The 26,234-nt window shown below is 37.0% G+C and overlaps 1 protein-coding gene across 2 annotated transcripts; it reads left to right on the top strand.

The window, feature by feature from the left end:
* Positions 1-1,399: 1,399 nt before the first annotated feature.
* IL18 (interleukin 18) lies at positions 1,400-26,234 on the top strand. 2 transcript variants are annotated; one of them, XM_043899223.1, is made up of 6 exons: positions 1,400-1,579; positions 17,152-17,238; positions 18,140-18,151; positions 22,030-22,161; positions 22,972-23,105; positions 25,702-26,234. In XM_043899223.1, exons 2-6 carry the CDS (start codon positions 17,160-17,162, stop codon positions 25,921-25,923), a joined length of 579 nt encoding a protein of 192 aa, XP_043755158.1. In that variant the 5' UTR covers positions 1,400-1,579; positions 17,152-17,159; the 3' UTR covers positions 25,924-26,234. The 2 variants fall into 2 exon arrangements, with proteins under 2 accessions (XP_043755158.1, XP_043755150.1); XM_043899215.1 differs by having other exon boundaries at positions 1,401-1,579; positions 22,027-22,161.

Below are 26,234 nucleotides of genomic sequence, written 5' to 3'. Positions count from 1 at the left end.
GGTAAATTATGCATTATGCACTTTTACAACTGGAGACAAATAATTGGCAATGGGCCATTTAAAATTAACTTGCTTGGTGTTCTGCTTATTTAAATCACAGTTTGACTCTACTTAATGCTTTTGTGCTAATTGACCCAACTGAGCAACACAGAGGCTGAAACTCGTCATCAGTTTTAGCAATACACTTTAAGTTTTTAAAGATTATTTATGTATTTATGGCTGTGCTGAGTCTTCGTTGCTGCGTGCAGGCTTTCTCTAGCTGTAGCAACTGCGGGTTCCTCTGTAGTTGCAGTGCATGGGCTTCTCGTTGCAGTGGCTTTTCTCATTGCCAGCACTGGTGCCTGCCCTCAGTAGCTGTATGCACAGGCTTCGTTACCTCAGGGCATGTGGAATCTTCCTAGACCAGGGATTAAACCCATGTTCCTGCATGGGCAGGCAGATTCCTAACCACGGAACCACCAGCGAAGTCCCATCATGCAATTTTTTTATTGTTTATTTTTAATTGGAGAATAACTGCTTTACAATATTGTGTTGGTTTCTTAAGTGTGCTTTTTTCCCCTTCAGATAACCACTGTACCAAGCACCATCAACCATCCTATCTTAGACTTCCTTTGTAATCACTGCTATGGACATAATGTTTCTTTGACGTTATGATATGAAAACCCTATCTTGTTGACAATTAAAAAAACACACAAGCAACAACAACAAAAACACCTCAACTAGCTGTTTTTATAAACGTTTTGTTTCCTAATTCTAGAACCCCTATTTCCATACAGTCTCTGAACTGGGAAAAAAAAAAAAAAAAGTGAAAACAAACAAAAAAATCACTGTGCTAATTCCCTAGCTAGCAAGGTAATACAATTTAGCAGATGTTCAAGAGAAAATTAGCTAAGAAACTTTGTTTCTGTTAGTTATTTTCAAGGCTGTGATAGTAACACTCGGCTCTTTACCAGTTTCATTTTAGGTGGGGTGATTACATTTCAGGACTTAGCCTAGTAGGGCTGATTATTCAGCACTGTTCAGTTGCTAAGTCGTGTTCCGCTTCTGCCATCCCATGGTATTCAGCACAGTTAGATGAGAAAATGTGCTGAAGCCTGAATAGAAAGTCTCAAAAGAGGAAAATTAATGTGAGAAAAACGCTTCTGATTTGACCAAGCAGGTGCTTTTTTTTTTTTTTTTTTTTTAAGTGTTTGGGTGTACTTCAGAAAGAGGTACAAACTTTGAAGGGCCAGAACTGCAACAGAAGAAATGATTTCATTAAGTGATTTCATACCCTTATTCTCTGACACTTTGTTTCAGGTTTCACTGCCTTAGGAAAGAGCCCAGGTTGGAAGGCGGGTCCTAAGCGTGCCAGAACAGTCTCCTCCCTCCGCCTTCTTCCTCCTTTCTCCCCAGCGCTAGGCCACCTCCTTCCCAGACCGCTGTCGGATCCGGACGGGCAGTTCTGCTCCCAGATGCTTTCAGCGCTGCTGGCTGCCTGCTTCGGCTGCTGACGGGGCTGCCGTCTTCTATAAAGAAAAGAAAGGGACCTCAAACCTTCCAGATCACCTTTCTTCTCCTAGGAAGCTATTGAGCACAGGTAAGAAATATCATTACTTGCTATTTAGAAACTCAAGCATGGAGATGAGAAGTAAGTGATAAGATAGAAAAGTGATTGAGAGGAATTTAACTTCTCTCACATCACTATGATGGGAGACTAGTTGGTAACAACATAAGGAACATAGATAGCACAGTCAGAAGAAAATCTTTCTCTCTTTTAGCCACTCTTGGAGAGTATCACTTTAGAGGAAATGTTCTTGATCCCATGACCTCTTTATACTCCTAAAAATTATTGAGGATCCTGAAGAATTTTTGTTTCTCTGGGTTATTTATTGTATTACTGTCATTTGCTATGTTAGAAATTAAAACTGAGAAAGGTAAAAAATAATGACCTGTTTATTTGAAGACAACAATAGGCATATGACATATTAGCATAAATAACCAAATAACATTTTAAATTATGGATAACTATATATTGCAAAAAAATCTCCTGTGAAGAGTGAAATTGTTTTCATTTTTACAAATCTCTTTAACATCTGGCCTAATTAAAAAAAAAACAGGCGTATTCTCATCTGCTTCTACATTCAGACTATGCAATATCACACAAAGTGTAGCCCCTGGTAAACTCTATTGTACACTTACGAGAGTGAAAATGACAAATTACATCTTAGAATTATTATGAAAATTTCTTTGACCTCATGAACCCCCAAGAATCGCTGCTGTAGAATGTTGAAATAAATAAGCTTCTCTTTAAAGGGAGTCTCAAGTCTGAATCAACTATTTTAAAAGCAAACAAAAAATTAATACGAAATCTTGACGGAATCTGCATCGGCACTCTTATGCTGGGCTACACTGGACAATATTATAGCATTCCCCAGGAGAATTTTATTTCACAGCAAGGAAAAGGATGAGTAATATCTTAATTTGGAAGCATGAATAACAAAAAATAGGACACTTAAATTCTTTATGCCATTTGTGTGTGTGTGTGTTAGTTGCTCAGTTGTGTCAGACTCTTTGCAACCCCATAGACTGTAGCCCACCAAATTCCTCTGTCCTTGGAATTCTCCAGGCAAGAATACTGGAGTGGGTTGCCATTCTCTTTTCCAGGGGATCTTCTCAGCCCCGGGTTCGAACCCTGGTCTCCTAAATTGCAGGCAGATTCTCTACCATCTGAGCTACCAGGAAGCCCATGCCTGCATGCAGCTGTCTCAAATTCTATTAAATCTTCCTTCAAAATATCTCTTAAAATCTGGCTTGTCCATAATATCCCTATGTAAATATTATGAATTCTTACATTAATTCATTCATGAATTCTTATCATAGTTTCATAGCCTCTCTAATCTTTTTCGTTGTGTCATTGCCAGCTCAGTAATCTGCTTTCCTATTGCCTGTGAGATTAAATATGTTCTATGTGATTTTTCCAAGCCCTCTATAGTCTAACCCACCCTACCTTGTGTTCAGTGCAGGACAGCAGAATTGTTTCACTACAGTCAAAAAAATAGCTCTTTTTTACAGTCAAAACAATAGCTCCGTTCAGCCCACCTCTCACCATAGTATGGTGTTAATTATCACCTAAATGCTTTCCCATGTACTCCATCTCTTCAATCAAGCAATCAGGATTAAATTCAATTCTCCTTTTCACACAAGGTCAATCCAGCAGTTCTATTTTGGCTTCTTGCTTTGAGCCTGTATTTAACAGTTGATTATATACTGTACACCTTTTATCATTTAATAGCTACCCAAATTTTTACCTGAGTCTTCTTCCACTCCCCACCTCTACCATGCCTACATACTTACCTTCATAAGATGGCAAAATCTTGAAGGACAAAATGACTTACAGAACTGAAGAGTTCTATTCTGACCTTGTTGCTGTCAAGATGATTACCTACCTGATTTTAGGGAATTAGTTAGGTAACCTGCTTCCTCATTTCATCCCGTATCTATTCCACAGAATTGAAATTCCACAGCAAAGGTGAACATAATCATTATTGCTTTTCAATTTCAAGACATTTTGACTTTTAATCTGATAGTATGTTTTTAAATTCCCAGTGGCTTAATAAAGCTGGTTATATAATAAATATTCCATTGGTATGTATTGTCTTTGAATTATGAGGAAGTGGTTACTAGGGTGCTTGCCACATATAAATGGCTCTTTCTCTGCCACCTTAACTAGAATCTAGAATTATAGAATGCTGGAGCTGGGGGAAAAAACAAAAACTCAAATATTGACCCTTCAACACTCTCTTGTCCAAATGAGGAAACTGAGGCCCTCAGAATTAAATGACTTACCCCAGAAAAGATTGGAACATATATGGTTTAATCACCATTTATGATAGATAAATGATTTTCTACCATTCACTAGCCTCTGGCTAGTTTCCAAGGCTTGTATAACTAAAACTTCTTATTGATGCAAAGAATTAATTATTCCTGCATATTCCTGAAAGGATCTGTCTGGAGTAGTTTATAACTCTTTAAAAAGAAAAAGTTAATAGTCTCGGAATCTTAGCCTGAAATATTCAAAGCATTTTTATCTGATGGGACCTATAATTTTTATAGATTAAAGAAAGCAAAGGAACATGGATGAGGAAGGAAAAGAGGAAAGTTGGGGGCAGTGGGAGAGGAAGAGGAACACAATACTTGTAATCTAGATGTTTTAAGATCTAACAAAAAAAATGCTAAGAAAATAAAGAATTTAAAATAAATACTTGCATGAAATAAAAGAGAAAGTAAAACTATTAATACTAGAGAAAAAAAGAAGAAGAATATTTGAGAAATTCCATTTTTAAAAATCTGTCTTCAGACTTCCCTGTTCTTTCCCTTTCTTAGTGGCTTTCGGATGGAGTTTAAGTTTTTTGTTTCATTATTATTATTATTATTTTTTGGCTGTGTCAGGTTTTAGTTGCTTGGGGCTCTGAAGCATGGAATCAGCAGTTGTGGCATGCGGATTTTGTTGCTATGCAGTCTGTGGGATCTTCATTCACTGACCAGGGATCAAACCCATGTCCCCTGCATTGCAAGGTGGATTCTTAACCACTGAACCACCAGGGAAGTCCCAGAGTTAAAGTTTTAAGATAGAAAAAAATTTTCTACCAGTCTCTTTACACAGTGTTGTCATGGCAACAAGGTTTATCATAGCAAACATTTATTTAACATTTTTTGAGCTCCTACTGTGTGATAAGCTCTTTCCAGGTGTTGAAGAGTCAAAACCCAAAAGGCATCTCATGGTCTTAAATAAACTCAGATTGAAGATGGGTGGACCTATTTGTAATCAAAGTAATCTTAATTCAGGGTAATAAGAACTATTCTAGAAGCATGAACACAGGGAGGGGGTTGTCGGCACCGATGAGAGAAGGATTAGCTAAGTGTGGAGGAGTCCGTTTTCTGGGAGGAAATGTTTGAGCTATGATTTAAAGGATAAACAGTGAAGAAGGGTTTGGCAGGCAAAAAAGGGAGGGGAAATTTTGGCCTGAGGGGAAATAACTGGCTAAACAGTGGAATGAGGGACAGTCTGAAAGGAAGAAAAGTAAGGAGAGGAAATTAAAATAGAAGATATGAGAAATGACAAGGGCTAGATTTAAAATAGTGCTGGTGGAGATGGAGAGGAGACACCAAATTCTAGGCACATTTCTGAGTTATAATCTATGGTATTTTTGAGACAGGAGAAGGTTAAACAAAGGAATTGAGAAGAACTCCCAGATTTCAGTTTGGTTGGGTAGGTCGTTCCTGTCCAACTCTTTGCAACCTTATGGACTCCTCCCAGGCTCCTCTGTCCTCAGAATTTTCCAGGCAAGAATAGTAGAGCAGGTCGCCATTTCCAACTCCAGGGAATCTTCAACCCAGGGATTAAACCCGCATCTCTTGTGTCTCCTACATTGGTAGGCAGATTCTTTACCACTCTGCCACCTGGGAAGCCCAGGTTTCAGTTTGGGACAGGTTATTTGGACATACTTGAGAAGATAATTCATTAGTACATCCTACAGTTGGGACTATGGATCTGGAGCCAGAAATTGTAATTTGCAAGTTATTTATCCCCCAGTAACTGCCACCCTCTCTCTTTATAGTTAAACTTCCTAAAAGAACAGTTTATATTCAATATCTTTACTTTTTTTTCATCCCATTCTGTTCTAGATCTTTGTCCACTTGCCTTCCCTTCCTTCACTTTTCCTAAACTGTTCTACTGTTATCAAAAATTTCTAATTGCCAAATTCAATGAACAAGTTTAAGCTTGTATCTAAATTATGGACTCTGCAGCTTCTGACTCCAGCCAGCTCCTTCTTGTTGAAGTTCCTTCTTTTTGACTTCCATGATTCTAATCTCTTAGATTTGCAAAACTGACTTAATAATTTTCTCCTCAAGCCTCTCTTTCATTCTGTTTTCTTAATGAGGTAATCACTCAACAAATTGCCCAAGCCAGAAACTTTGAAGTCATCCTCAGTTCCTCCTTCTTCCATTTGACTCGCAACTAATCAGCTAAAAAATGCCATTTAGTCTCTCTTGAATCATGCCTATAGCCACTGCCTTAGTTTGTAGCTTCATCAACTCTTAACTTGTTAAAATTGTTCCTGCAGCTGTTTTCTGGTCTCTGTCAAAATTTATTAATATCTCATCAAATCCATTTTCTATACTGGTGCCAGAGAGAGCTCTTTGAAACATAAATTTCACCATGTCTTTCTTCTATTGGAAATAAGTACTTTCAGAAAAAAAGTTCAAGTTCTTTAGCCTACTCTCCTTTTCAAGCTTTTGGCAAACTTAACTACACTGCAAATTGCATTTATTTGAATTGAACTAGGCAGAATCAAGCTAATTTAAAATAAAAATATTAATCTCACTTTATAGGCAAAATGAAATATGTGAACTCCAAATTAAATAGTTTATTTAGAATGACAGTTTCAAAGCTGGTAGGCCAAGTGAGTTGTGAACTATTGCCACATAGAAGTGTCTTTTCTACCTGGTAAAAATATCTGCTTTCACGTTGGCATATTGTAAGTGAGGCTATTCTTTAAACATCTCAGAAGCCCTTGAGACAAACAGGTTATTGTGGCATTACTTTTATTATAATTTTAGATATGTATTCATTCATTCAGCAAGCATTTATCAGATGTCTGCTATGCACCAGGTTCACAAAACTAAAGCTGATGATATGCCTACTCTTAGGGAATTTACATTCTAGCAGGGGAAAAAATAATAAAGGATATATTTACAAACCATGTTAAAATATTGGAGGCCATATTTTTATGAAATTGTCTAGAAGGTATAATTTTCTTTGGAAATCTCAGCCATTTATTTTCAATATCCCCACCCCCACTTTGCCTTGACCCCTTTCATCAAGGCACTTAGATATTCCAAAAGCTCATTCTTTCTCTTGTGTTTTTCTTTAATTGGAGGATAATTACTTTACAATGTTGTGTTGCTTCCTGCCATACAGCAACATGAATCAGCCATGAGTTTATTTATATATATATATCCCCTCCCCCTTGAGCCTCCCTTCTGCCTACTCCCATCCCACCACTCCAGGTCATCACAGAGACCAGGCTAAGCTCCTTGTGTTACACATCAACTTCCCACCAACTATCCGTTTTACATATGGTGATGCATATACTTCACTGATACTCTCTCAAGTCTTGTCTTTTTTTTAAATTTAAACAATGTTTATGGAGAATCATGTGGTTCTCTAAAAAATAAAATAAATGTAAAATAAAAAGCATACATATGTGTATATGTACATATATGTATGCTTATATATTATATATGAACTGAATCTAGGTAATACTGTTAAATAGCCACCAAATGGACAGTCAGTTCAAGATGGTGGCCTCACAAGATCTTGAATTCACCTCCTGCCAAGACAACAGACCTACAGTTACAGATAAACCATTCCCTCTGAAAAAGACCTAAAAACTAGCTGAAATCTCCTCCACAAGAAAGGATAAAAGAGCCACATCCAGATGGGTAGGATGGAGAAACATGGTTTCACCAAGAACCCCACTTATGGTGCAACAACCCCCAATAGAGACTGAGCTATTCCTGAGGAGCAAGAAATCAGTGCCCACATCAGGCACCCCAGTCCTTGAAAAGATAAGCCCCCAATGCATCTGGCTTTGCAAATCAGTAGAGTTTATATCCAGGAGAACCACAGGACTGTAGGAAACAGATTCTGCTTTTAAAGGGCTTGTGTGCAGATTTATTTACCATAGGACCCATCACAAAAGTAGCAGTTTGAAAAGCACCCAGACCAAATGTGAAAGAAGAGTCATTTGCTAATCTTAAAGCATCTGAGGAAGGTGCAGGAGCTGGTTAGTACTCTCTCCACCTGGATGAAGGCACTGGCAGGTGCTGTTTTGGCATTTCCCTTCTATCTTGCTAGCACTGGCACAGATGAGTGCCATCTTGGCACTCTCCCTATAACCTGCTAATACCACGGGGCACACTGCACCCCCATATTTCTCTCCTGGCCCTGCCAAGGCCAGGCAGGTGTACACAGCCCACATGGGGGAGTGTTCCTAGACCTCGTAATTTTGGTGGCTGGAGGGAATGCATTTCTGGGTACCATGAATCTGAAACAATCAAACAGGGAGTTCTCAGAAGACTACCACCCTCAGGGTACTGCAGACAGCAGACTGAAATGTACCTCCACTGTCCCTTTAAAAAGGACTAATGACTTGTCCTGGAGCTTCAGGCTGAGGAGCACACTTCAGGTTTATCTCATCTAAAAGCCATGGGGGAACCATCTCTGCACTCTTCTTTGGCTTTTCACTAGCACCTATGAGAAATGATCTCACACACACTACTATAGCCCTGATTTTTGCCAACTGTAGTCAAAAGGACACCTTCAGATGGCCAGATCTGGAGGCTAGCAGAATTTACAATTGCAGTCCCACAGGGCAATATATATTTACATACCTTAAAAACTGCTGCCTGGGAGTCTGCCTTCTAATCAGCCTGAAGCTAGGTGCTCACTGAGGCCTCTCTCTCTGAAATACTCACAGGTCCCTCAACACTTGGGACCTATCAAGAATAAATCAGGCTGCATATACAACCACAAAGGTTGAGTGACCGCCAAGAACTAGGGCAAGGTTAAACAATAAGATTCATCTTTACACAAGGCCATGCCTTTAAGACTAGGAGAGATAACAAATAAATAACAAAATAAATATTTTGCCTAATATATAAAAACAAATACAGAAAGTCAAGCAAAATGAGGAATGAGAAGAATATGTTCCAAAGGAATGAATAAGATAAAACCCCAGAAGAAAATCTTGATGAAATGGAGGTAAGTAATTTACCTGATAAAGCTTTTAAAGTAATGGTCATAAAGATACTCATCAAACTCAGAAGAAGAATGGATGAACTCAGTAAGAACCTCAACAGACAATATATAGATGAAAGTACCATACAGAAGTCACAGACTGAAGACGACAACAACTAAACTGAAAAATACACTAGAGGGACTCAACAGCAGACGAGATGAAGCAAAGAAAGAATCTGTCATCTGGAACACAAGGCAGTGGAACTCACTCGAACAGAGCAGCAAAATAGAAAACAAATTTCAAAAAGTGAAGTTAAGGAACCGGTGGGACAAGTATCAAGCAGAATTGCATTGACATTACTGGGTTCTCAAAAGGAGAAGAGAGAGAAAGGGGAGCAGACAACTTAATTGAAAAAATAATAGCTGAAAACTTCCCTTACCTGGGGAGTGAAACAGACGCCCAGATCCAGGAAGTCCAGGGAGTTTCAAAAAAAGAAAAATCCAAAGACACCAAGGCACATTATAATTGAAATATCAAAAGTTAAAGAGAGAATCTTGAAAACAACAAAAGGAAACACAATTTATTACATACAAAATAAGCCCCATAAGAGTATCAGCAGATTTCTCAGCAGAAAGTTGGCAGGCCAGAAAGAGTAGCATGATATATTCAAACTGGTGAAAGGAAGAAACTTCCAATCAAGAATACTCTACCTGGAAAGGGTACCATTCAAAACTGGAAAAAAATAAATAACTTTTCAAACAAACAAAAGCTAAAGGAGTTCGTCTCCACTAAACCAGCCTTACAAAAAATGTTAAAGGGACTTTCTTAAGCTGAAAAGAAAGTGCACTAATTAGAAACAAGAAACAGATAAAAGTAAAAATCTCATTATAGAGGTAAACATATAATAAAATTAGTGGATTAATCACTTACAAAATTAGTATAAAGATTAAAAAGCAAGGTAATTTTAAAAACTACAAAATAATTAAGGGATACAGAAAGTAAAAAATTTAAAGTGTGACATCAAAACATAAACTGTTTGAGGTATAAATGAAAATGTAGAGTTTTATAATACATTCAAACTTCTTATAAACTTAAATATATATTTTATATATAAGCTGTTTAGATATCAATCTCATGGTAACCAACAGGCAAAAATCTGTAGTAGATACATACAAAAAAATGAGGAAGGGATCTAAGCATAACACTATAGAAAGTCATCAAACAACAGAGAAGCTATCAAATGATGAAACAAAAAGGAATGATAAAACAGGCAGACAGGCAGAAAACTATTAACAAATTGGCAATAAGTACATAGCGATCAATAATTATCTTAAAAGTAAGGGGACTATAGGTGAGATAGTTTGAGAGAATAGCATTGAAACATGTAATTACCATATGTAGAATAGATGACCAGTGCAAGTTCGATGCTTGAAGCAGGGCACCCAAAGCCAGTGCTCTGGGACAACCCAGAGGGATAGGGTGGAGAGGCGGTTCAGGATGGGGGTACACATGTATACCCATGATCGATTCATGTTGATGTACGGCAAAAGCCATCACAGTATTGTAAAGTAATTATCCTCCAATTAAAATAAATTTTTTTTAAAGTAAGGGGACTAAATTCTTCAGTCAAAAGACAGAGAGTAGCTGAATGGATAAAAATATCAAGAACCATCTATATGCTGCCTACAAGACTTGTTTCAAACTTAATGAATATATACAGAACATTCCAGCCAAAAGAAGCAGAATACACCTTCTTCTTAAGTGCACCCAAGTGCATGTGGAACATTCTCCACAATAGATTGTATGTTGGGCCACAAAATAAGTTTCATGAATTTAAGATCAAAATCATGTCAAGCATCTTTTCTCATCACAATGGTTTGAAAATAGAAATCAACTATTTTAAAAATGGAAAAATCACAAATATGTGCAGATTAAAAAACATCCTATGACCAACCAAAGGGTCAATGAACAAATCAAGAGAGAAATTTAAAAATTACCTTGAGACAAGTGAAAATGGAAAATTAACATGCCAAAACTTATGGGATACAGCCAAAGGAGTTCTAAGAGGGAAGTTTATAGTGATACAGGCCTACCTCAAGATACAAGAAAAATCTCAAATAAATGATCCTACTTTACAATTAAAGAACTTAAAAAAGAACAAATTAAGCCCAAAGTCAGCAGAAGGAAGGAAATAATAAAAAATCAGAGCAGAAGTAAATGAAATACAAACTAAAAGGACAACTGCATGCATGTGTGCTCAGTCATGTCCAACTCTTTGCAACCCCATGGACTGTAACCAGCCAGGCTCCTCTGTCCATGAAATTTCCCAGGCAGGAATACTGGAGTGGGTTGCCATTTCCTTCTCGAGGATCTTTCTGACCCAGGGATCGATCGAACCTGTGTCTCCTGCAGCTCCTGCACTGGCAGACTGGTTCTTCACCACTGTGGCACCTGGGAAGCCCAAAAGATAATAGAAAAGATCAATGAAACTAGGATCTGGTTCTCTGAAAAGATAAATGAAATTGACACACCTTAAGGAAACAAGAAAAAAAGACAAAGAACTCAAACAAAAAAGATTATCAATGAAGGAGCAGAAATTACAACTGATACAAAGAAATACAAAGGATCATAAAAGACTTATGTAAACAATTATGCAGCAACTAACCAGACAAGCTAGAAGAAATGGATAATTTCTAGAAATACTCAGTTTTCGAACACTGGACTGAATCAGCTATCAAAAAACTCCCAGCAAACAAAAGACTAGGATGGAAATGTTCACTAATGGATTCTACCAAACATTCAAAGAAGATTGACATCAATCCTTTTGAAAGTGTTCCAAAAAACTAAAGAGAAGTGAATGCTTCCAAACTCATTTTATAAGGCTAGCATTACCTTGGTACCAAAACCAGACAAGGAAACCCAGAAAAAAAGTATGGGCTAATATCCTTCATGGGTATAGATGCAGAAATTCTAACAAAATATTAACAAACCAAATTCAACAATACATTAATAGGATCATATACCACGATCAAGTAGGATTTATTCCAGGGATGCAAGAATTGTTCACTTCCACAAATCAATGTGATACACTAGATTAACAAAATAAAGGATAAAAATCTTATGATCATCTCAATAAATGCAGGAAAGTATTTGACAAAATTCAACACCCTTTCACACACACACACAAAAAATCCTCAACAAAGTGAGTATAGAGAGATCTCACCTCAACATAATTAAGGCCATATTTGACAAGCCCACAGCTAACATCATACTCAACAGCAAAAAGCTGAAATTTTTTTATTTAAGATCAGGAACAAGATAAGTATACTCACTATTGCCAGTTTTATTCAACACAGTATGGGCCCTCCTAGCTAGGGTAATTCATCATGAAAAAGAAATGAAAGATGTCCAAGTTGGGAAGGAAGAAGAACTGTCACTATTTGCAGAAAGCATGATTTTATACATAGAAAACCCTAAGACTCCACCCAAAAAAAGTTAGAACTAATAAATGAATACAGTAAAATTGCAGAGTACAAAATCAGTATACAAACATTGTTGCTTTATTATACACTAACAACAAAGAACAAGAAAGAGAAATTAAGAAAACAATCCCATTTGCAATTACATCAAAAAGAATAAAATATCTAGGAATAAACAGTCAAAGAGATGAAAGACCTATAATGCTGAAAACTATATGACACTGATGAAAGAAATGAAAGTGATACAAATAAATGGAAAAATATTCCATGCTTGTGAATTGGAAGAAATAATATGATTTAAATGTCTGTATTACCCAAGGCAATATACAGATTCAATGCAATCCCTATTAAAAATTCAATGGCATTTTTCACAGAAATAGAACAATGCATCCTAAAATTTGTATGGAACCACAAAAGATTTTGAATAACTGAAGCAATCTTGAGAAAGAAGAACAAAGCTGGAGGCATTATACTCCCTAATTTCAAACTATTAATACATTGCTAGCTATAGTAGTCAAAACAGTATGATATTAGCGCGCACACACACACACACACACACACACACACAAAACAGGCACATAGATTAATGGAACAAGACAGAGAGCCCTGAAATAAACCCACACATGTATGACCAGGTAATCTATGAAAAAGGAGGCAAGAATATACAATGGAAAACGACAGTCTCTTCAATAAATTGTATTGGGAAAACTGGTGCCACATGCAAAAGAACTGAACTGGCCCACTGTTTCACACTCTACAGAAAGATTAACTCAAAGTGCATTAAAAACTTACATGTAAGACCAGAAACCACGAAACTCCTAGAAGAACACATAAGCAGACAACTCCTTGACATCAGTCTGGCAATATATATATATTTGGCTCTGACTCCAAATAATGAGACTATGTCAAACAAAAAACCTTGTGCACAGTGAAGAAAACTATCAACAAAAGTAAAAGGCAACATTTGAATGGGAGAACATATTTGCAAATCATATCCAATAAGGGATTAATAGTCAAAGTATATAAAGAACTCACACAACCCTAACAGCAACAACAAAAAAAACCTGACTTTAAAAATTGTCAGAGGATCTAAACAGACATTTTTCCAAACAAGACATACAAATGACCAACAGGTACATAAAAAGATGCTCAGTATCACTAATCATCAAAAAGATGATTTATCATCTACATATCTCTTAAAATTATCAAAAGAATAAGAAATAGCAAGTGTTGACAAAAATGTGTGGAAAAAGAAACCCTATGCATTGTTGGTAGAAATGTAAATTTCTGCAGACACTATGGAAAGCAAAAAATTAAAAATATAATTATCATATGATCTAGCAATTCTACTTCTGAGTATCTGTTGAAAACAAAAACACTAATTCAAAGAGATATATTCAAACCTATGTTCATTGCAGGATTATTCATAATAGGCAAGATATGGAAAATCCTAAAGGATAATGCTGTTAAAATGCTGCACTCAACATGCCAGCAAATTTGGAAAACTCAACAGTGGCCACAGGACTGGAAAAGGTCAGTTTTCATTTCAATCCCAAAGAAAGGCAATGCCAAAGAATGTTCAAACTACCACACAATCGCACTCATCTCACATGCTAGCAAAGTAATGCTCAAAATTCTCCAAGCAGGTTTCAACAGTACGTGAACCAGGAACTACCAGAAATGTTCAAGCTGGATTTAGAAAAGGCAGAGGAAACAGAGATCAAACTGCCAACATCTACTGGATCATAGAAAAAGCAAGAGAATTTGAGAGAAAAATCTACTTCTGCTTCATTGACTATGCTAAAGCCATTGACTGTGTGGATCACAACAAACTGTGGAAAATTCTTCAAGAGATGGGAATACCAGACCGCCTTACCTACCTACTGAGAAATCTGTATGCAGGTCAAGAAGCAACAGTTACAACCGGACTTGGAACAATGAACTGGTTCCAAATTGGGGAAGAAGTACATCAAGCCTGTATATTATCACCCTGCTTATTTAACTTATATGCAGAGTATTTCATGAGAAATGCTGGGCTGGAGGCAGCACAAGCTGGAATCAAGATTGCCGGGAGAAATATCAATAACCTCAGATATGCAGATGACACCACCCTTATGGCAGAAAGCGAAGAGGAACAAAAGAGCCTCTTGATGAAAGTGAAAGTGGAGAGTGAAAAAGCTGGCTTCAAACTCAACATTCAGAAAACAAAGATCATGGCATCCAGTCCCATCACTTCGTGGCAAATAGATGGGGAAACAATGGAAACAGTGAGGACTTTATTTTCTTGGACTCCAAAATCACTGCAGATGGTGACTACAGCCATGAAATTCAAAGATGCTTGCTCCTTGGAAGAAAAGCTATGACCAACTTAGCGTATTAAAAAGCAGAGACACTACTTTGCCGATGAAGGTCTGTCTAGTCAAAGCTATGGTTTTTCCAGTAGTCATGTATGGGTGTGAGAGTTGGACCATACAGAAAGCTGAGTGCCAAAGAATTGATGCTTTTGAACTGTGGTGTTGGAGAAGACTCTTGAGAGTCCCTTGGACTGCAAGGAGATCTAACCAGTCCATGCTAAAGGAGATCAGTCCTGAATACTCATTGGAAAGACCGATCCTGAAACTGAAGCTCCAATACTTTGGCCAACTGATGTGAAGAACTGACTCATTGGAAAAGACCCTGATACTAGGAAACATTTAAGGCCAGAGGAGAAGGGGACGACAGAGGATAAGATGGTTCGATGGCATCACCGACTCAATGGACATGAGTTTGAACAAGCTCCAGGAGGAAGCCTGGTGTGCTCCTGTCCATGGGGTCACAAAGTGTTGGATATGACTGAGTGACTGAACTGAACTGAATAGGAAACAACATAAGTATCCATCAATGGATGAATGGATAAAGAAGATGTGGTGTATATAATGGAATACTAGTCATTAAAATAATGAAATCTTGCAACAACATGAATGGATCCAATAGTGTTATAGCATAACACTCACTTATTTCACTTAGCAGTGAAATAAATCCAACAGAGAGATAAATACTGTATAATTTCACTTATATGTGAAATCGAAAAAAAATGAAACAAAATAAAGCTCAGAGAGAACAGATTAGTGGTCAACAGAGGGGAGGGGGAAGGGGCAGGCAAAATGAATGAAGGGGATCAAGAGGTGCAAACTTCAAGTTATAAATAAGTTATAGGATGTAAAGTACAGCATGTACACTATAGTCAATAATATTTTATTACAAATTCAAAAGTTACTAATAAATTATCTTAGAAATTCTTATCATAAGAAAAAGAATTTTTTTTAAGAATTTTTGCAACTGTGCAGTAACAGATTGTTACTGAATTTACTGTGGTGATCATTTCACAATGTGTACAAATTTTCCATAATAAAAAGTAACAAAAGTAGCCACCAGGTAACAATTAGTTTATATTAGCTTAAAATGAGTAAATTGTTTTCAACTGGGTTTTAATTTCCTCCTTCCTCTATATATGTTTGCCTCTAGCAAACTGTGCTAGAAAAAATTTGAGTCATTTCTCAACCTCTAAGTATAGGCATATAAACTAATTGACAGCTTTGTCCTAACCATCTTGCTTGGAGGACCAACCATAACTGTCCTCAGGGAGCCATGGACCTCTGAAGTCTAGTAGAATTTCTTAATCATTTCTGTGACATGGACTGCCCCCCTCCATGGCCAGTCTGATGAGTCTGTGGAGTCCTTTTCAGAATCATGTTTTTATATGCATAAAATTAAATACTTAGGATTAGAAAGGAAATCTTTCATAATTAAAGAGTTACCAAAAAATTTTTAACAAATTTTAATAGGTTTATACGTGAGTCTTTATTAACACATTAAATACAAGATGTCATGTTGAAAACAATAACTTCCATATGTTTCAAAGTAGTAATGAGCCATATTTCAAGATCTCTGCAATAATTATAATACAGTAGAAAATATGTATGTCTATTTATGATAGTCACAGATACTGTGAATAATACTGTGGTTTGTTTCCTGCAGCATAATGGAAGGAATTGTTAAATTTTAGTTAGAAGTTGGTGAAAATATTTGTGAGGTTTTTTTTTCCCCTCTCCAAGTTCACAGATTTCCCAGATTTAGAACCCTTGCTCCATAAACAAAGGTCTGGAAGGATACACACCATTTTGGAGTGAGGTTGGGTGGAGTGGAACAGAGGGAAAAAGCAAAAAAATTCTTAGCATTTTCAAATTCTGTATTATTTGATTTTTTTTTTTAACAGAAAGATTGTATTTATGTATTACTTGTGCTAAAAGCATAACATAGTCCAGTCCAGACTCCGATCGAAAGCTCCTCTGGCTCAGAGAGGGAGCCATCAGATGCAGAGCCCGTCAGCCTCCTTCTGCCCCACCCCCACTCCCGGGCAGAAACACCATTTTTAGCGTTGCCTCACCTTTAGCACTTTGACAGTGAAGTCACAGTCTTCAGTCTCTCACTCACAGGATCCCATTGGTTGTAAGGCTGAGAAGGAACCAGTCCCTAATGAAAGGACAGGATTAGAAATGTTTCTGGCATCCTAGGTTTATACTGATAATATATGTTTATTTCCAACAAAATACTGGAGTAGTAAATCAGTTCAATAATGGACTACTTATCCTCCCTTTATAACACTGTTTAATGAGAATATACTTCCAGTATCTAGGTTTCAAATATCTAATGGTTTACAAGAGAACATTTGAACACATGCATTCATAAACTGAAGACTCCTGGCATTTATTAAATGTCCAGAGTGTTCATCAACATGCTGGACTTCTGAAATTGGAGGTAGAACAAGGCGGTGAGTGGTAAAAGATTCCTTTTGTGTAAAAGGAACAATCACTACCTTTTAACAGATGACTGTTTGCTTTCATTAGGCATAAAGATGGCTGCAGAACCAGTAGAAGACGATTGCATCAGCTTTGTGGAAATGAAATTTATTAACAATACACTTTATTTTGTAGGTAAGTTCAAAATAGTGGGCCAAATACAGGGTTTAGATACATGTATTCAACTAGAGTTTGAGCAAGCTCCAGGAGATGGTGAAGGACAGGGAAGCCTGGTGTGCTGCAGTCCATGGAGTTACAAAGAGTCAGACACAACTGAGCGACTGAACAACAACCATTCAACTAGAAAAGATGTTATAGGCAAACTATTAAGTGACTTGTTTTTTGTTACCAAATTCCATTGTAATACACACACTTCTCTGGAAAAAAACATTGGGCCTCTAGAAATTAGTCGTAGTATGTCCAAGGTCCCAGTACTTTGTCCTGCCACCTGTCCTGGCATTTAGTTCATAGCAGCCCACCCAGAAGGTGGCTGCAGGTGCATGTCATGAAAATCCCACAAAATTGGATACATTTGGGCAATACAATTTCCCAAAGCAAATGGGCAAATTACATAAGAGATATGTATCTTAAATCTAGAGTTCTGTGAGTTATTTTATGTAAATATGTTTGACAAATAAAAACAGATTCTTATGATTAATCTTCCTTGGGCAGTTTGGCTTCACTTGAAAACTTCATAGAAAGTTTCTTCGGTGACTTTACATTGAAGCAATAAATTTAAGATTAAAATCTATCACTTTATAAAATTTCTTCTTAGCTACAAATTTAAATTTATGAAACCTAGATTTAGGTTTTATACCTACCATACCTGAGAACATACCAAGTCTAATTAGCTTCATTTTATGGGACCTTTTGGATGATTATATATTTTTATGGAGACCAGCAAAGGCCATCAGCAGTAAGATATGGGTTAAAGAATACAGAGGGGCAGAAAAGAGTAATAAAAGGGTTTGTGAGAGGACATTCTGAGTTGAAATATAGCATTAACATATTTTCTTTCTTTTTTTCCCCCCTTTAGCTGAAAATGATGGTAAAGTATAACTTTATTTCTCTTTCTTTGCAAAATAAATAGCTACTTGAGTAAACATCCCACAGACACATCCATAATACCATTCTCAGCTGATAGGAACTGATACGAGTGTATTTGAGAAGCTAATATTCCCTCAAAGGAATGTGGACTCACTAGCACTGCCTTGGAATAAAGATAACTATAAGGGATACAAAAAAGAATTTCCAACAAAATATGTTTCTCCCAGCTTAGGAAATTCTCAGCTATTAGAATCTCCAAAATAGACCTTGCCTGTTACACACATCCTGAGGTTAGCAGAAAGTCATGGGTTCTCTGGAGTACATAGGAACAGGGTACTGAAGGATGAGAATTGTTGTCCAAAATTAGGAACATCTTCCTTCTTCAACCCTCCCCCTCAGAATGGTCTGGAAAGAAGCCTGGCAGGCTCCCGGGGTGCATGGGATTCTGGAAGTAGAGGGGAAGGGGGAGGGTAGAGCGAACAGACCAGTGAAGGTGAGTCAGGAAGTCTTCCTAAGAAGTGAATGTACCCAACCCTTGTCGCTCTGGCATTCAGAGAGGCTCATACCCATATAATGCCTATGATCTCTAACAGACCCCTAGATTATTAAAGGTCACTAGTTTCTCATACTTTTCCTTAAAAGTAGCACTTTCCCTATTCTTAACGTGATCCCTAGTAGACGAAAAGTAGAAAACAGGAACTTCTGAAAAATTCTATTCGTTCAGGTTTCTTTCTCCAGATTTATTGAGATACTATTGTCATATAGCTCCTCATGTTTCTGAAAGATTGCTGTACACCTATTTACTTGATTCAGTAAGTACTGGCATCTGTATCTCTGGCACTGTGTTAGGTACTCCGATACAATGGTAAGCAAAACACAGTTCTAATGGGAGAAGCAGGCACATTAGGAAGGCAATTGGAACGTGGAGTGTTACAAAGGCACGGGATGCTATGGGAGCACATAGAAGGGCACCTAACTTAGCCTAGTAGATTCTGGGAGGGCATTTTAAAGGAGGACAGAATTGAAAAGTCAATAGGGGTTAGCCAAGAGAAGGTATTCTGGGCAGAGAGATGAACACATGCAAAAGATGTAAAGGAAAGCATGGCATGTATAAGGACTCGAGTTATTCAGAATGGGAATAGAGCGGCAGTAGGAAAATAATGAGAGAGGAATGAAAAAAAGGATGAAGATCCATAAGTTTCTCTTATTCTGATATATGGAACCTCAACTTTATGTTTGGGTTTTGGGGATTCATTAAGCACAACATGTATGATGTAGGATACAGATTAGTTTTCTGTAACAAAGAGATCCCAAAATATAGTAACTGGACAAGATTTTAAAAAAATACTTCTCTTGAATATAAATCCAAGTAGGCAGCAGTTCAGTATTATTATGGCTGGATGCAGCCTGATGATATTGGAATCTAAAGTTTTTCTTTTCCTCTTCCATCATCCCCTAGTTGTTGAACTCATCTACATACTTGAAAATCTTCATCACACCTTCTGAATCTATATCCCAGCTAGCAAGAAAGTCTTCAAAATAAGAGGAAGACAGGTCCACTCTTTTCAAAGAAAGGCTCTATTTAGAAGTTGTAAGCATTAAGTCCACTCATATTCCATTGACTCAAATTTAGTCACATAGCACAAACTGCAAGGAAAATATGGAAAATATAAACTCTATTCAAGGTGACCATGTCATTCATTAAAATTGAAAGATAACATGATCATCTCTCTGAATGTTAGCTTTAGTTAGATTGAATTTTAATTCCTTCTAGCTTCAGTATAAAGAATTGCCGTGTGGACAATAAAAGGGGATGCCAATTAAGAGGCTATTATTGTAGTCCCTTTAAGAAATGATGGTGACATGAATTAAGATAGGCACAGTGGGGTGCCATTGAAGAGCTGTGAATGGATTAAAAAAAAACTTGGAAAAAGCAATAGGACATGGATTTTAAAGGGGATGGAAAGAAAGAAAAGATTATGCCTATGTTTTTTCACATAGGCAATTTGTACTATTTAGCAAAATAGGAAACACAGGAGGAAGAGCAAGGTGGAGAGGTTTGAGAGGCAAAGAGGAAGATAGATGATGGATTTAGTGATGGTGATTGATGATCTTATCTGTATGACTTCCTAGTGGAGATGCCCAGTAGATTTTTAGACATGTGGTTCTAAACTCAGGATAAAAATTTGGGCTGCACATGTGACTGACATATATAGAAATGTCATCTGGAGCTATAAGAGTAATGGACAAATTGGAGGAAATGTGTAGCGTGAGAAAGTAAAAGTCGAGGACTAAACTCTGAGGAATGCCTGTATTTTAAGGATTCGGTAGAAAGAGAAGCTAATAAGGAACAGAGCAGAGTAGCCAAAGAGGAAGAAGAAAATCAGAGAATGCCACAACCCCAGGAGAGCATTTCAAGATGGAGATAATAGGCACTGTGTTGAATTTTGCAGCCTTGAAAATCAAGAGCCAGAAGGCATCTGCTATAATTAGCAACAGGGAATTTGGTCATCTTGGTGAAAGCAATTTGATGGAAAAATAGAGCCAGTGAGTAGAAGCTTGCAATGAGTAGAATTGTGAATGGAAAGTAAGGAAATGATGCATTCAATTCTTACCAGAAGCTCAGCTACTACAAGGAGGAAAGAAACAAGACAGGCTTTAGAGTAGATTCTGTTGATGGAGGTGCTTTAAATCTCAAAATGAAAAGCTTTATGTTGTTCTGATTATAAAAATAATTTGTTAATTATAAATAATTCAGGCAATGAAGATAAGAAAATAAAGAAAAATTAAAACATGAAAATAACCCCAAAATATTCATTGCTATTATTTTGATGTTTTATACATATATATTAATAAAATACCATACTTAAGCTTCTTTTTCTAGTTTAATATACATGGACATCTTTCCATGGTAATTAATAATTATTTTAAATCATAATTATACTAAATTCATGATAATTCATAGTAAGGAAATATCAAAATCTATTTAATCAATTCCCAGCTGATGAACATTTAAGTTGTGTCCAGCTTGTTTTTATTATTAATGTCATCCTATAAACATTCTTGTAGAGAAATATTTACACATTTGTCTGCTATCTCCTCAGGATAAAATCCAGGAAGTAAAATTGCTGAGTTGATAGAAGAGAGGGAATGACTGACTCGTTGAAAGTACATGTTACACACAGATGAGTTTAGCCTTAGATACCAGAAGAGGCCCCCTTTTTCACATTTCCCTTGGGATGAGAAGGGTAGAGGAAGTAAGAGGTGATGCCATTGTGAAGTTTGTAAGTGAAGTAGCAGGAAATCATTTGCTGAAAGTGAAGCAGAGATGATAGTGTAGAGATCCTGAGGAGAATGAATAAGGCTTGAAACTGCAGCTGTGGCCTATGGAAGAGAATACTGAACTGGAAAAGAAGGTTTGTTAGAGCACCAATTTGTACATTTGTATGATTGGTTACCAGCAGTGCATTCAGCAGCCAGGTTTAGAGTTCCGCAGTGGAAAGACAAATGAGTTTGGGATTTAAGCCAGTGGCAAAAGGGTATAAATGATGAATCATGAAGTCCAGGCTGCATAGAGAAGGAAGGGAAGACAGGATGAAAATCAAGAATCAGATAAAGTGAAAGAAAAGTATTGAGACTAAAAAGATAGGAGATTGTGGTCAAAAGCAGGATATTTGAAGATTTAAAAAATAGAGTGGTTCTGAGTGATAACAAGAATCAAGGTGCCCCCTGGAAGTCCATTTAAAAACACTGTACAATTTTACCTTAGCTTCTAGTACAGAAAATTGTGATTGTTATTGAAAATGGAATGTGTAGTATGCCTATTTGTAAATTTGGAAAAAATATTTTTTTAATGAGACTTCATGTGCATTTTAGAAGACCTGGAATCAGATTACTTTGGCAAGCTTGAACCTAAGCTCTCAATCATACGAAATTTGAACGACCAAGTTCTCTTCATTAACCAGGGAAATCAACCTGTCTTTGAGGATATGCCTGATTCTGACTGTTCAGGTATTGTTAATATACGTTTGTAAATATGGAAATAACAAGCTACTTCTTCTTATTCCATTTAACTGCTTACATTTTCTGTGATAGACAGTAGCTTACATGAACAGTCATAGTGGTGGAATTTCACTGACAAGAAACTTCATAGGGAATCCATATTTTTTAGTTGGGCTGAAAAAATGATGCAATAAAGATAATGCTAGGGGTCATGCTGTTTGAACTTATCCTTGGATCATTAATCCCTTCATTGTAACAACATTAACTCTATGTGATCTCCATTGAGTTGGATCCTTAATACCTGCTGGTGATAGCTGAAATTGCTGATAACATTTTCAAAACTCACGATTAAATATAAATATATAAGCACTTCAAATACGTCTATCTTCCACCAGAAATTTAGAGTGCCTTAGAAAATGTATACGTTTACTGTGACTTCCAGGGTATGAATTTCAAATATGAGAGTTTAGGCAGAGTTGGAAAAGTGAATGGTGTACTCTCGAAAAATGCTCAATTTTTATCTTAACAGATAGAGCTTTAATATTCTATTTAGTGTTTAAAAGTTAAAGAAAGTCTTTTAGAATTCAGAATATTTCTAACACTTAAAAAGCTGTTGTATTTGTATTATAATACATACTCAAATATGTTTTAAAGAATGTATGAATCACTGTACATAGTCTCCATCTGCTAAGTGGCTGAATCTCAGAGTGTGGGATTGGAAATGGGCCTATTAAGGACTGTCTTTTGGCTAACTCCCCTAAATACTTACTTGCAAAAATTCTTCTAACTAATGTTCTCATTTATTAATGTTTGTTTCAGATAATGCACCCCAGACCATATTTATCATATATATGTACAAAGACAGCCTCACTAGAGGTCTGGCCGTAACCATCTCTGTGCAGTGTAAGAAAATGTCTACTCTCTCCTGTGAGAACAAAATTCTTTCCTTTAAGGTAAGACTGAGCCTTAATTTGTTTTAGTCATATTTATGTGCAAAATTAGAAAACCCAAATATCCCCAGTCCAGCCTTTTGTCTGGACAAGAATAGCAAGAAGTAGAGAACCATTAACATAGTTACTGAAAATTGTTAAACTCTTTAATCTACTGTAATAACATCATGGTTTTTTGGATCTTGCCATAGAGAGAGGGTTTTCAACACTTGTTTCATAATCCAGGTCTTCTGAATAATCAACCTATAGATAAACAATAACACAGAATAATTTATGAATTATTTTATTTTAAGAACTGCATGTGGCTTTCCAGAGTAAGTCCTGCTATAAGGAATGAAGTTAATAGTTCTTCTGTAAACCCTCTACTGTGTAAATTATGATGATAATATTTTAACCCCTAATCATTTTGTTCCTGCTTCTTAGCCTAAGTCTTGCTACAACCTTGCAACATAACATTCAGTTGATATATGTTATTTTCAATGTTAATCTAAGTGAACAAAATTAATAGGATCAGTTGTAAAGCAATGGTATGATGTATCTCAAAGCCAGATGTAAATTCTTTTTGGCCACTGCTTGTTTCTCTATTCTCCATCATTATTTTTCTCTATTTTTTCCATTATTATTAGATAAACAACCAACTATAGATATGGGTTAACTCAGAAAACTTTCCTCCCAATGAGAGCAGCCAGGGGATGCTCACATATTGGCAGTATTTCAAAAGTGAATCTCATGTCATGAAGACTTTCTGAGTGGAGATTTGCCAATAAAGAACTACAATAAAGATCACCCAGTTTGCACTGAAAGTTAGAGTAAGACCTTCACAGACATGCAAAGGAGCAACTTGGGACAGAGGGAAAAGCCACTCTAAAATATAATCCAAGTAAGATCAGTGCATCTGTAACAAATAGAGCTTCCAAAAAAAAAGAAAAGAAAAACCCTTAGCCATTCCCTTCCAAGCAAAGTACCACCCCTTCAAGTGACAATTTGGAATCCTTGTTCTCTGATCTGACAGTCAGGAAGCTCAGTTACTGTAATGGCTTTAGAGGCCTGGAGGTGGACAGGCAGGGTGGAGAGGATTAAGCATGTTGTTACTTAGCCACAAAATCAGAAGGGAAGGAGGGAGATGGCCAAGCTCAAGCCATGTGGGATAGAGGAAAACTAATTCAGCTGTGAGATAGGATCAGAAACTGGGAAAAGCCTGATCTGTATGTAAGCGGGGGCTTCCCTGGTGGCTCAGATAGTCAAGAATCTGCCTGGAATGCAGGAGTCCCAGGTTCAATCCCTGGGTTGGGAAGATTCCCTGGAGAAGGGAATGGCTACCCACTCTAGTATTCTTGCCTGGGAAGTCCCATGGACAGAGGAGCCTGGTGGGCTACAGTTCATGGGGTCACAAAGAGTTGGACATGACTGAGCAACTAACTCTTCACTTTCACATATAAGTAGACTCTAACTGAGAGATTGGGGACAGTGTCAGGAAGATGAAAATAATGCTTGGGAAATAGTAGAATGGGAGAACTAGTTTATAGTGTCATCAAATCAGATTCACACTTGTTGATAAAGGACAAAGGTCAAGAGTTATGGCTTTATAAATTCCAGTTGAGAAGTTTTGGGGGAAAATCCAGGTCCTTTCAGGCATCTATGGAGGATACTGGGATGCTCTTTTGGCTCTGGAGGTCTCTTTGTCAGTCCTTGGTTAGGATCATGAAGATCTTTGCTACCAGAGGGTGAAAATAAAGTTCAAATATTCTGCTGGTTCTGGGATTAACATGGAAAGAACCTGAAGAGGTCCTCACATTTTCTAGTCCATCCTGAAAAGCAGGCATGATGCGCTAATGGGAAGAGCATAGGCAGTAGCGTCAGTTAGGTGACCAGCAGGGTTATAGTTTCAAGGGATCTAGCCATTTTTTGGAAAACCCCATTCTGTCACTGAGACGAAGGAATCTGCACCTGACCTCCCAGGGCAGGGTCCAGCCAAGAGACAGACTACTTTCCGGACAGAAATTCAGGACTACTATGGAAATGAAATGCTTGGCAGGGAAGCACCAAAAGTTGCTGACCAAGCCCTGAAACAAGTAACAGGTCTATTTATAGCTCTTTTCAGTTCTTGGCTCCACTGAAGGAAGCAGCTGGGATTCCTGCTCCTTCCTGTCTCTCTCACAGTTGGTTCACAAACTGGAGCTACGCTAGGCTTATGGCTGAAGATCATCAGTGTCTACAGTTGTGAATGGTTGAAGAAGACAGGAACTGATATTAACCTAAAAAGGCTGTGGTCTTTGCTGGAACTCTACTTCATCTTGAGCAGATAATGGACTCTACTGAATGGGAAAGGAGAGAAGGAAATCATCTGATGGATATATCGGGAAAAACAGAGGCCTGGACCTAAATGTGCACGACATAGTGGGGAAAGCCAAAATGGTCAAGAAGAATGGAAGATTAGAGATTAAGAGGGAGAGGAGATCAGTATTCCTACTTTCAGAGATTTTTTTTCTTTATTCTTGAGAATATAAACTTCTTTAGTTCTGTGCAATATTTCAAAATAAACTGCACATATTCAAATTGGTCATGTCCTAAAAAAATTAAGCAATTTTTTTCTTTATAGGAAATGAATCCTCCTGATAACATTGATAATGAAGGAAATGACATCATATTCTTTCAGAGAAGTGTTCCAGGACATGATGACAAGATACAGTTTGAGTCTTCATTGTACAGAGGATACTTTCTAGCTTGTGAAAAAGAGAATGACCTTTTCAAACTCATTTTGAAAAAACAAGATGATAATGGAGATAAATCTGTAATGTTCACTGTTCAAAACCAGAACTAGATATTAAAATGGCATAGTTTGAACTGTCTGAGTTTTTATCCTTCAAAAAGATTATAAGTTTGAACCTGTAATGATAATGATAAAATGAATAATGCTCTCAAAGATGTCACTGAAAAATTAGTAATAAGCTTTTGAAAAATTAAATTGACTTCCTCTTGTCTAGGTGAATAAAATATCTGTATAGTGTAAAAAGAATGCATAGTTTGAAAACACATTGTACAGTGTTAATTGGAAAATATATTATATTCAATAGAAATGTTTTGAAACTTTGGGGTTATTGGTCCTAATGATGAATAAAACTGATACTTGAA

The sequence above is a fragment of the Cervus elaphus genome, chromosome 1, assembly GCF_910594005.1.
Source record: "Cervus elaphus chromosome 1, mCerEla1.1, whole genome shotgun sequence".
Lineage (NCBI taxonomy): Eukaryota > Metazoa > Chordata > Mammalia > Artiodactyla > Cervidae > Cervus > Cervus elaphus.
This window is presented reverse-complemented; position numbering and strand designations above follow the sequence as displayed.

Bases quoted from the DNA above. Each gene is read 5' to 3' on its own strand.
- IL18 (XM_043899215.1), top strand. From the start codon at position 17,160: ATGGCTGCAGAACCAGTAGAAGACGATTGCATCAGCTTTGTGGAAATG. The intron at 22,162-22,971 runs GTATTGTTAATA...TGTTTGTTTCAG, and splicing joins GCCTGATTCTGACTGTTCAG to ATAATGCACCCCAGACCATA. The intron at 23,106-25,701 runs GTAAGACTGAGC...TTTTCTTTATAG, and splicing joins ACAAAATTCTTTCCTTTAAG to GAAATGAATCCTCCTGATAA.